The sequence below is a fragment of the Ictidomys tridecemlineatus genome, chromosome 13, assembly GCF_052094955.1.
Source record: "Ictidomys tridecemlineatus isolate mIctTri1 chromosome 13, mIctTri1.hap1, whole genome shotgun sequence".
NCBI classification, from domain to species: Eukaryota; Metazoa; Chordata; class Mammalia; order Rodentia; family Sciuridae; genus Ictidomys; species Ictidomys tridecemlineatus.
Window position 1 is genome coordinate 26,942,143 of NC_135489.1, and position 12,155 is coordinate 26,954,297.

The following is a 12,155-nucleotide window of genomic DNA, read 5'->3' on the forward strand; positions in this document are numbered from 1 at the left end:
AAGGTGGTGTACACCTGTAATTCCAGTGGCTCAGGAGGCTGAGACAGGAGGATTGAGAGTTCAGAGCCAACTTCAGCAAAAGTGAGGTGCTAAGCAACTCAGCAAGACCTGTCCCTAAATAAAATACAAAAAAGGGCTAGGGATGTAACTCAGCCGCCAACTGCCCCTGAGTTCAATCCTTGTTACTCGCGCCCCTACAAAAAAATTTAAAAAGGGCTTAGGGATGTATCTCAGTGGTAAAGCACCCCTGGGTTTCCCTGGTACCAGAGGGGGGGGGGAGGGAGGGAGGGGGGAGGGAGGGAGGGAGAGGGAGAGGGAGAGGGAGAGAGAGAAAAGAAAAGAAAAGCAGTATAGGAAGATATATAGAGGAAGGTTTGAAAATAGCCTTCCACCTAACTATTCAGATTTTCATTTTCTACTCCTGAAAGTTAGATGAGAAGAATGAACATGTGTTTAGATCTGGAAACTAGTAAATGCTCTCTGTTCATGCCTGAGTGTCTGTAATGCTTTCTTTCTTTCTTTTTTTTTTTTTTTTTAAAGAGAGAATGAGAGAGGAGAGAGAGAGAGAGAGAATTTTTAAAATATTTATTTATTTTTTTTAGTTCTCGGCAGACACAACATCTTTGTTGGTATGTGGTGCTGAGGATCGAACCTGGGCCGCACGCATGCCAGGCGAGCGCGCTACCGCTTGAGCCACATCCCCAGCCCTGTAATGCTTTCATTGGTACCCCAATACTGCCCTAAAAGGCTAATTGTCTTTTCTAGAGTTAATACAATAAGTTAGTTGGTTTTGGCTACTGTCCTAGTACTTTATGTGTATTAACTCAGTCCTCATATTAGTCCAGTTCAAGTGTTCCTTGTTAAGCAGAGAAACAACCCAAGTATAGGATGGTTGTTGGGTAACTTGCCTACATGGGCCACATCTAGGAATTCTGACAGCTGTCTGGCTCCTGAGACCTTTCTGTTCACCACTTAATAATATTCCTACTTCTTGTTTCTGACCATCAGTACAGGTTGCAGTTCTAAACAAAATTGGGGCCTGTGTTTCTGAATAATAACTTTCAGGTTTTTTTCAAAGGAGAGCAGATTAGGTGATGATTATATCAATGATTGAACTTGTGGTTATGGTTGTAGGAAAAATTTGATGAGCATACTTATGACACTGTTTATATTTCTTGACCTATTTTCTTGGATTGAAAATTTTTTCAGTTGTGGTCCAACATATGCCTTGAATTTTAATTTTTTTCTCTTTTATTTTGTATTTAAAATATTATCCTTAATTTTTCTTTCATGGTAAGTTTTATTGGGTTGAAAGAGCCCCCAATTTGTCTTTTAGAGTCATGACCTATAATGTTGTTTGAAAGAAACTCTAACACAGATGGTCACAAGTCTTATCCAATGATGACTGTCCAGCTTTGTCACATCTGTGCAAAGAGTGGTGGTTCTAGTGGAAAAACACCAGTTACAAAGGACAGTGCTGTGCTTGATCCTTTTGGAATGTTAACTTTCATCTGTTTGGGGTATAAACAATACAAGTCTCTTTCTGCCAAGTAAAATTATGGCCATTAAATTTTCTTTGATTTTTCTCAACAAGAATAGAAAGTTGAATGTTACATCTGGAATGAGATTGGAAATCCATAGACGTTGCTTAACTACTGTTGACTTACTGATCTGAAGTTTCCTTGACCTCTCTCCTCTGATAACTTTACTATTACAGTTTTTATCCCCAAACTGGTGTATAACAACAGTTTTCCTAGTGTTCTCAGTTCCACCTGCTGTTGGTATGTATATAGCAAGGTGCAGAGAGGGAGAGGAGATAAATTTATTAGACACATACTATATATACTATTCCATATTAAGTGCAGGAAATATCAGATTTTTGAATTTTATTAATCAGTATGGGACCATGTGTGATCTGGTGCAGAATTGCTTGGTATGGATTCACCTTTATTTCTTTTGTATGGAACTAGGCAGCTTATTTAGACTATCAGAGCATTTACTGAGAGAGTGAATGAATAAGTGACCAACTGACTATGTGACTGCATAAACATGGGTGCTTTTGGATTTTATGCCCATGTCTTCCTTCATTTTATCTTTTATACTTCTAGCCCTGCTGTTCAAATCTTGAATTAGTTTTAGATTTTTCACTTAGTTTTTATTTCATAATGTTCATTTCTTCTTCTCCTGTCCTGCAAAGTGTCTTTGGATGGTGGCATTAAGCTATTTTTTTTGCGGAGTACTGGGGGAACTCAACCACTGAACTATATCCCCAGCCCTATTTTGTATTTTATTTAGAGAAAGAGTCTCACTGAGTTGATTAGCCATTGCTGAGGCTGGCTTTGAACTCACAATCCTCCTGTCTCAGCCTCTCGAGCTGCTGGGATTAGCAGGTGTGCGCCACCGCACCCTGTGCTGTTAAAACTCCTAACTGGACTACTTGCCTCCAAATCTATGCTGTTAGCCTCATCCATTGTCTAGATGGTAGCTACTGTGTCTTGAGCTTGCTTAGAGCTGCTCTCTGGATCCCTTTTACACTAACATCAAGTCCAAACAGCTTAGTACGTCATGCAAGGCTGTCACAAGTAGTAATTTAATATCATTAACTTTTGCTCTTTAGCTACCATTATATTATAAAATTTTCAAGGACAGGGATTCTATTGAATTGTAGCACATGCCCCTGCTGAACTCCCAGCTCCTAGTAGAATGTTACTAGACCCATGTGTGCTTACTCAAAACTCACAAGAACCAGAAAATAATGATTTTTATGGCTCCTTGTGGTTTAAGGAACCAATTTGGGGATCTCTAGCATTCTTTATAAAGTAACAGAGCACAGCTTTGTACCATTTGGTTTAGTACTACTTACTAGTACCCATTACCTTGTAAATATATTTTTTCTTTTAGCCAAAGAAAGGATCTTAAGTAACTTGCGGAAACACGAGGCTCCCCAACCTCCCCTTGTTCTGCATCCCATGAGGCCTCCTGTGCCAGTTATTTCCTCCACCGTCCTGCTGAGTCACAAGGAAACTACCCAGCTGGTGTGCACAGACCTGAATGTGCTGCAGCAGCAGGCCAGGTAAGACCACGTGCCCTCTGGGGTCATGCTCCCGGGCTTGGCTGCCTTGCCAGCCTGGATGATTTAGTACCTGACTGGCGTCCTCATGGGCGCTCTCACCGTGAGGTAATTTGACCAGACTGGCTCAGGCAGTTCACTTGGTGAACTGAGCCTTGACAAGTCTTTGAATTTCATGTTGAAATTATGTTTGCTTTTCTTGTGGACTGCCAATCTGACTTATTTTCTGTGGGGGCATTTCTGAGTGACAGCAGTATTGGCCAAGATTTTCTTATGCTTCCCTGAGGAGACTTTCTGATACTAGAAAATGGTGTTGGAAGTGGGGATGAAAAGAGTTTTGCTTTCTTTTGTCATTGCTTTGCTCTATGAACTCTTTGTTCTTTAGAAAATTGACATAGTCACTTGGTTGACGCATGAGAAAGCCCTTCAGTGTTTTTAGTTCACATGGTAGACACGGAATACACTGTTCAAGGTTTTGATGCTAGCTTACATTCTTGTAAGGAGTGTATGTGGAAAAGTCTCTTTTATTAATAGTAAATGAGCCTTATTTTTGTTTTTGTAGATCTTTTCTTCCTTTTTATTGGCAAATTATACACAACAGTAAGATTCATTGTTATATATTTGTATATGCACATAAATATTACAGTATAATTTGGTCAGTTTCATTCTCCTAGCATCTTTCTAAATAAGCCTTATTTTTACAAATCCCATATAAATCAATTTTTTATTGATTTTTTTTCTTGCCTCCATTTGATCCCAATGTTTATTGTGCACACTTTAATCCCAATGTTGTGTGCACACTTGTGCATCTGCCCATTAACATAATAATAAATACAGTTAGAACAGTATTGACATCCCCTATACATAGTTTGCTTTTTGAAGTCTTTGATATTTCAGTTTGAATTGCTAATAACGATGTTATTTTACTTAAAATTAAGGCATTCTTTTTTTAAAAAGTTTTTTTTCTGGTTGTAGATGGACAGAATGCCTTGATTATTTTTGTTTATTTTTATGTGATGCTAAGGATTGAACCCAGTGCCTCACACACGCTAGGCAAGTGCTCTGCCACTGAGCTGTAGTCCCAGCCCAAAGGCACTCCTTTAACATGAATAAATTAGAGGTCTTCTTTGTTCTTGTATATTTCAGGGTCTATTTTAAAAGCCATATCAATATATAACATATTCTAAATGGAGATTTGTTTGAGTAAAAAGTTGTGCCACTTTACCAGAATGCTTTTTCTTTTTTTCTCTTGTTTCTTATCTTTCTGGTCAGTTGGTCTGCTAGGAGTTGGTTTGACCAAGCCATGGCACATACACCTTTTGTCTTCTTGTTAATTGTTTTATGTTATAGTACCGGCTGGGATAGCTGGAAGCCTTTATCACTTTTCATAGAACCTTCCCAAAGACTTTCTTTTACCTTCTGGTGGTATTTTTTAGAACTGCAGCTCTTCGAGAGTCTCAGCAGGTTGCCCTGGATGGTGAGCTGTTGGATATAATGCCCAAACAGTACATGAATCGAGAAGAACAGGCCACACTGCATTTGGAGTGTAGAGGCAGCAGTGGTAAGAAATGCCAGGGAGCAGCAGTTGTAACAGTTCAGGTAGGATTGTTTATATTCTTTGTAATATAGAGAATTTTAATTGATTTGCCAATATTGATACATTATTGAAAAAAATTGAAAGAACAATAGTGTATGATTTGAGTCTGAAACATTTCATAGTTTTAGGGGGAGTGAGAACACACAGAGCTAATCACCCACATTTCTTTGAGTACATGAGTAGTACTACAGGATATTCAAATATGAATTCATAGAAATGTAGAATCATTGTGAAGATGGGCTTAAACTGATCCTCAAAATATTTCAATGATGCTAGTTTGGATTCAGTTAGAAAATATGGGGATGGAGTTGCCATGAAGTCACTAGAGGCCAGTGACTAGATCAGTGTATTAGTACATCAGTCCATTCCACCTGTTTTGTGGAATAGTGGAAAGGTTGGTGTGAGCTATGATAGCTCTGTAGCTGATACCAAAGACAGCAGGGAACTCCTGAGGACCAATATGGGAAGGACAGAGCCAGCAAGTCAGTTGGGTGTAGCTTGCCAACAGGCCATGAGAGACAGACATGTGACTATATAAACTATATGCTTCATTTGCCTTCTTGCACTTCTTGGCGCATCTTTCATTGATGCTAAAAATGAATTCAGTATTTTCTGAGCTGGAAAAGAAATATTTAGAGATAGACACTGCCTGCTGCCTGACCACATTAACACAAAATATCTCTTCTTTGTTTATTTTGGAAATCAAGGGTAGTTTGTTTTGCTTACCTTTTTATTAGATCTGCATTTTACCTGTTGTTTACCTTGCATCAATTTCCATGGGAGACTGTTTTCTCTAAAATGTTTTTTCTCAAATAATCTCTTATGCTTACTGTATTTGTTATTACCTGATTTTTTTAAATCACAGTTTTATGCATTTAAAGTTAAGAAATTTGACCTGGCAGGAAAGATGAGTCCAGCTTATTTTTCTGCATTTTATTATAAACACGCGAGGCTCTTGAAATTACGTTATCTTTGGCCAGATGCTTTGTAAAGCTAGTTTTCTTTGAGTGTAATTTTTCCTGGTTTCTAATACTGTGGTAAGACCAAGGTGGAGGTATTTAGGAAGGATCACTTTGCTAAACTAATAAAACTGGAAGAAAAGTCTGTCAACTTAGAATGCAGTTTGAGCTGGAGGGAAAAACTGAAGATATGATTATAACACAAGGGGAGGATCTTATTACCAGTCCATGTCTTCACAAATACAGTGTTTTTCCATGTTTTAAAACTGCATACTGTATTTTTGCCAGGACTTTAGTTCCAGATAGAGAAGGGAATTCTCCTAAAATGTATTTTTTCAGTGACTAGTAAGATAAGTACTAATTCTGGCTGATAACTTGCTTTGAAGAGTTGTAAATATTTGCTGCCCCAGTCAAAGAAGAATATTGGCCTAACTGTTGGTTTTCAGGGTATACAGTGGAAAATACTACCAGGCAGGCCAAGGAGCTATATCCCCAGGCCTACCGGTGACTTGCCTTGTCTGTTTTTATAGACACACTAAAATACTTGTGTTTTCTGTTCTAGAAAGAATAATTGGCAGTTGCTAATATTGCTTGTAAAAAGAGGGGAGAAAAACATAAAAAAGGACAAGAGGGATAAGGAGGGTTTTTTTTTTGTTTTTGTTTGTTTATTTGTTTTAATTTGAAATAATTCAAAAAATTTTGCTATGGTTTGTGGTCATAAACCATTATAGATATTCAAATTTTTTTAAAGCAAGTTTTAGTTTTCTGCTGTCCTTACTTTTTTGCTCAGAACTCTGATATTGACTTCAGTTTGGAAAGATCCAGAAGCTTGATAACCTTCACTGATAGACCCTAGGAGTTCAGTGTCAACAATAGTAGTATGCATCTAAAGTTAAGAAATACATTGTCCAATAATGCAGATATGCCAGAGGAATTAAAAACTTAAAGACAGTAAATAGCTTTTATATCTTAGACTTAAAAAAGATTTTTATTAACTGGTTGCAGTGGCACATACTCCAGCTACTTGTGGCCAGCCTAGACAACTTAGTGAGATTCTGTCTTAAAATAAAAAAGGCTAGGGATGTAGTTCAGGAGTACCTCTGGGTTCAGTCCCCAGTACCAACGAGGAAGAAAAACAAAGATGTCTCTAGAAAGTTATGAAGTAATTGCTAATTGAGGCTGTCCTGGCTGTCTTGGACAGTGTTGCTGACTGATACTTCTATGAATTGAAGATAAAATTATTATTTTGTGTATTCACTAATAGCTAAGAGCAAGGTAGAAGAAAAGTTAAACGCTTAGCCATGAAGGTTGGGCATTATCTTTGCAAGTCAATTGGTGTTACTCTAATTTTGGTCAGAGATTGTACTCAGACCTAAAGCTACCCATTACCCAAATGGATAACTTTGGTTGTGGATAACTTAGTTTAGGGAAGCAAGGTGTTAGTGGAGAACGGGGAGGGTGAATTATGAATGTTTACAACTCATGATGAAACTATCATGTTCTATAAAAGATAGATTTTGATATTTTTATACATAAAAGTTTATCCCTCTATGTACACGTTTATGTCCAGTGTCCACTTCATAGCTATATTCAGTGTTTGATTCTGTTTAATATCTATCATCTGGTGATAATGAACTTCATGGGGTCTCTTAGAGTCCTCTTAAATCACATCTCATTTTCCAGGGATTATCTTCCTCAGTTCAGCCCTTAGGTTGCCAGTTGTGCTTGGTTCTACTCCTGGTACCGTTCTTCATATGCCATCATCTACTTTCATTTACTGTGGTTTTTTTTTTTTTTAAGTTGTAGATGGACACAGTACTTTTAATTTTTATTTGTTTATTTTTATGTGGTGCTGGAGATTGAACCCAGTGCCTCACACAAGCTAGGCAAGTGCTCTACCACTGAGCCACAACCCCTGCCCCTGTGCTGGTCTTAATCTGAGGTCTGTGAATGGTCTGTAGAGATTTGGTGCAGTTCCTGAAAGTGAATTTTTTTTTTTTTTGGAGAATTCATAGATCCTGAGTAGTGCATGACCCTCAGAGATTGAAGATCAGTTGCCATGTATTGATGATCCTAGCCCAGAATTCTCTTCTGAGTTCCAGATCTTAATTTCCACCTGCCTACTTACAGTCTACCTGAACTTTCTATGAATACCTCAAATTCCATAGATCCCTCACGGATCTTGATCACATCTTTACTCTCCAAACCTGTCTTCCTGTAACTTTGCCTACCTGATCTCCCAGATGGAGACCCAGCTTTAGTATCATCTAGTTGCTTCCCAAAATATATTAGTTCGGCTTTTGGCGTGGCTTTAAATTGATTCCCTTTTCATCATGGCCATTGCCATTGCTTCATGCTAGGCCCACCTCACTTCTCCCCTGCACTGTTGCATCAGGTTCCTGGCCCAGAGCCTCTCCTCATCTCCCTTTCCCATTCAACTCTTTAAACACAGAAATGATCACATTTCCAGGCGAAAGCCCCCCATTGGCTGTCCAGTATCTAGCAGGAACAAGACTGCAGAGCCCTTCATAACTGGCTCTTGATCCTTTGCTGTGGCACTATGTTTACTTCCCAGACATTCTATTTTCCAGCCACTTAGGCCTTCTCCATTCTCCAAACATGATATATATTGTCCTTATGCATAAGCTGCCTCTTTTTCCCTCCTACCTCATGTTCCCGACCTCCTGCTCAGCCTTGAGTACTTGGTGCAAACCCTTGAGGTCTTCCTGAGTCCTCTGTTGGGTTGAGATGTTCCCTCCATGCATGGCAGCTTGTGCCATAGTGCTCTTGCAGACTCTTGCTCTTTTTTCTTCCCCTGCCTGACCAAACTCTTTGGTAATATGGTTTCCATGATCACTCATTTGAATATTTCTACCATCTGGCATGGTCCTGGCACATAGTAGGTGCCTTGTAACATTTCTTGAATTACTCAGTGAAAGTCACCACACACTGATTTAGGTTGTGTGATAGATAGTTATATTAGCTTGTGTGATAGCTAGTTATGATTAGTTACAACTGTTGCTAGATTTTGAGTTCTATGAGGTGAGGGCCCTTGTCTTGATTGTGTTTGTATTGTCAGTGCCTCACGTAGTGCTACCATATGGATGTGTTTGAAGAAATGGACAGCTGTAGATTTATATCTTTTGCAATAAGTTTCTTTATTTAAACTAGAACTTTGTAGGTATTATTTGACTGTGAAAGAAAGACATTTTTCTTAGTAGAATTTAGCAATCATTCTTTGCTTGCACTTACCTCTGGCCTATTTATACAGCATCATGCTTTTTATACAAATCTCAGCCTAAATATTACTATACATTTCTTACTTGACTTATTTATTTTTTCCTTTATTTATTTTTATGTGGTGCTGAGGATCAAACCCAGTGCCTCACACACACTAGTCAAGTGCTCTAGCACTGAGTCACAACCCCAGCCCCTCACTTAACATTTTTACTCAATTCAAGAATCTCCCAAGCATTGGATCTTGGAAAGCAGTAAGGATGGTCTTACTACTGCACACCACTGCCTTTTTCAGGCCTGTTCAGAGTCTTTCCTGTCACTTGCTTAGTCACTGAGTCATTGTCACTCAGGTATTATGTTAGGTGTTTTGCTTACATTACCTTACTTGTCAAAAAATTAGCTTGAGTTCAGAGAAACAGATTCAAAGACACTTAAGAGACCTGCCAATCACATAGTTGATAGTTCAGTTAGAATTCCAACTTGCATTCCTTCTAAATTCCAGAACCATGCTTTTCCCATTAAATGTCACCAGGCCATTTTACTTCAGATGCTGCTTCACTTTCTGAAAACTGGCACTGTGATTCTGAGTTAGCTGATCATGATAGTCACATATTATTTAAATGAAGATGAGAACCATTTTCTTTCTCTTTTTGATTAGAGAATATATGACTTTAGCCAAACACTTTGGATTAGATCAGTTTTTTTTTAAGTTGTTGATGGACCTTTATTTTATTTACTTATTTATATGTGATGCTGAGAATCAAACCCAGTGCCTCACACGTGCTAGACAAGTGCTCTACCACTGAGCCACAAACCCAGTCCCATGATCAGTTTTTTAAAAGTAGCTTCACAGGAGATGATTTTACAAATAAAATGTAATTTTAATAGCTTATTTATCAAAATTTCACATCATTAAATTCAATCATTAGATTGCTTAATAGAATTCTTCTGAAAAGGAAAATTCTGGAAATTTCCAGCACTCTGCAGGTCTTTGAACTATGTATAGCTTGTTTTGGGTATACAAAAAGCCAAGTGTATTTTATGAGAAGTGAGACGTGCCTTTTCTGTGGTCACCCTTCCCAATGGAAGCTTTTAATACTCCAGAGATATTCCCTGAGGAAGTGGTGTGATTTATTATTGGGTTCCTTTGGCCATATTTTGGTATTGTGGGGCATACTTGTTAGACCCAGGATTGATTTATTATCATGTGAAAAATTTATCCATTCCTACAAATGAAAGATGGAAAAGACCCACTGAGGGCCTCCCATTATTGTAGAAACTTGCTGAGGAATGTACTTTGTCCAAATCTTCAATTTCTTTGTCTACTTAAAATGTCCCAAGTGGAGGGGCTTCCACCATGCTGCTTTGTTCTATTGTCTCCAACTTCTTGTCATTATGAACTGTGAGTCAGTCTTTTATACCTTTGTTCTAATAAGCAAAGAAAATGTTGAACAGTGGTGGGAAAGTAAAGACTTCTAATATAACATTGGTGAGATTTATAGAGTCTTCATTATTTTCATGATCATTGAAAATAGGTGTGCTCAGTGGACTGTCAAGAGCTGTGCCCTGCTGGGTTCTGTGTATTGCCATTGCCTTCCAGGAACTCTTGTTAAAGAATTCATGAAAGTCACTTTTTTTTTTTTTTAAATAGTGTTGGGGACGGAACCCAGGGCTTTGTGCATACTAGGCAAGTTCTGTACCACTGAGCCATATCCCTAGCTCTTATGAGAGTACCTTTGACAGGGAAACAGGGAATCATTGAAATGATTTGGTGAATTAAATATTTACACTGTTACAGACAACAGATACCTGTAATCATGTAGTGGGTCTGGATACTAGGTTTGGGTAGCTGTGTATAGAGAAAATGTAAACCCACTGCTTACCCACGTGTTTGGAAGACCATCAGAGGAGAATAAGGATTTTAAACTCCTGCATTCTGAATATTCTGGCTCTTAAGCGTTCTTTGCTGGGCATATAATATAAGTTCAAACCTCCTGGTAGCTGCTATTCAGGGCCTCCCCAGGACAGCTCCTCCTTCTGCCTAGTCTGACTCTATTGCATTCTTCAGCCTCAACCCCTGGCTGCAGCCCATGGCTTCTCCTTTTTGTCCTTTTGTTTCCCTCAACCTTCACAACCGTCACTATCACAATGGTTCTTTTTTTTTTTTCCCCTAAGTTCAAATTTAGTAGATAAAAAATAAAAAAAGATATTTTGTTCTCATGGCTGTCCACGGCAGCCTGGCACTAAAATGGCCCACTGTTCATCGTTCTTTGCTCTCTTGGACACCAGGCCTGTTGGTATTACTTGCCAGGCTTCCAGCCAGCTGGACACACTTCCTCATGTTTGTCAGTGAACTGGGAGGTTTCCACTAGTCTGAGTCTCATGCACAGAGCAGCCAGTAGGAAGGTCACCTACAGTTGAGGGATATATTTATCACTAATGATGAAGAGGCCCCTGGATGAGATGCCTTCCTCAGCCTTCGAGACCCCATATTTCTGAGCAATGATATGCTTGGGGTGTGATACCAAGGGAATGTTCATGGGTCGCAGTCTTCCTTGTTTCTTGGGTGTGTTGATTCACACCAGATGACAGAAGTGAGAATCTACAGAAGCAATCTCTTGGCAGTTGAGTGTCTTAAAATTCTAAACTCTATCACTGAAAGCAGGGATCCCTGTTGGATTCTTAAAGATGAAATCAAGAGGAATATAGAAGAACATAACGTAATTCCCTTTGTAATCCAGATAGGCCAATATCTTTGAGCTGACCATGTGGCATAACAACTGTGACTTTGAACTTGGGGCAGTGTGCCCAATTTTGGCATTTCCTCATGACATCTTGCTATCAGCAGTCTCTAAGACAGAAGCTACCACATCAGGAAGAAGACTCCACAGTGGTTCTGTCTTTGTGTGCCGTGTGGGCCTATGATGTCCTCTGTGTCTATCCACATCCACAAAAGGAAATGACAAATGCACAAACACAACCAATCATCATGGAGGGGTCACCATCAGCTAGAGAAAGCATGGCAATACCTCCTTCAAGTAGGAAAGACATAATCTTAAAAAACAGTCTTTAGACTAAATTGAAATAAATTTAGTTTTTCTTCACTGAGAATCAGTATAAATTTTATTAGAACAAGCTTTCAGGAATCACTGAATTGGCCTGTTGTTCCTTCTTTGGCATGCAATTGATTTGGACACCTTTCCATATTTTACCTTATTTTGTTGTTCAGTAATTATATATATTTCCTTTAAAAATGGCAGTTGTTTTGTTAACAGCATCTGTGTCGTTCCTG

The 12,155-nt window shown here is 38.7% G+C and overlaps 1 protein-coding gene and 1 pseudogene across 3 annotated transcripts in view; one reads left to right on the top strand and one right to left on the bottom strand.

The window, feature by feature from the left end:
* Epg5 (ectopic P-granules 5 autophagy tethering factor) overlaps positions 1 to 12,155 on the top strand; it is a 99,701-nt gene that overhangs the window by 58,320 nt on the left and 29,226 nt on the right. For all 3 annotated transcript variants that reach the window (XM_078030092.1, XM_013358754.4, XM_040273442.2), the window contains 2 exons: positions 2,902 to 3,073; positions 4,507 to 4,669. In XM_078030092.1, the coding sequence (XP_077886218.1) occupies positions 2,902 to 3,073; positions 4,507 to 4,669 (335 nt within the window). The remainder of the gene's footprint in view (positions 1 to 2,901; positions 3,074 to 4,506; positions 4,670 to 12,155) is intronic.
* On the bottom strand, positions 11,164 to 11,697 carry LOC101976160 (peroxiredoxin-1 pseudogene; annotated as a pseudogene).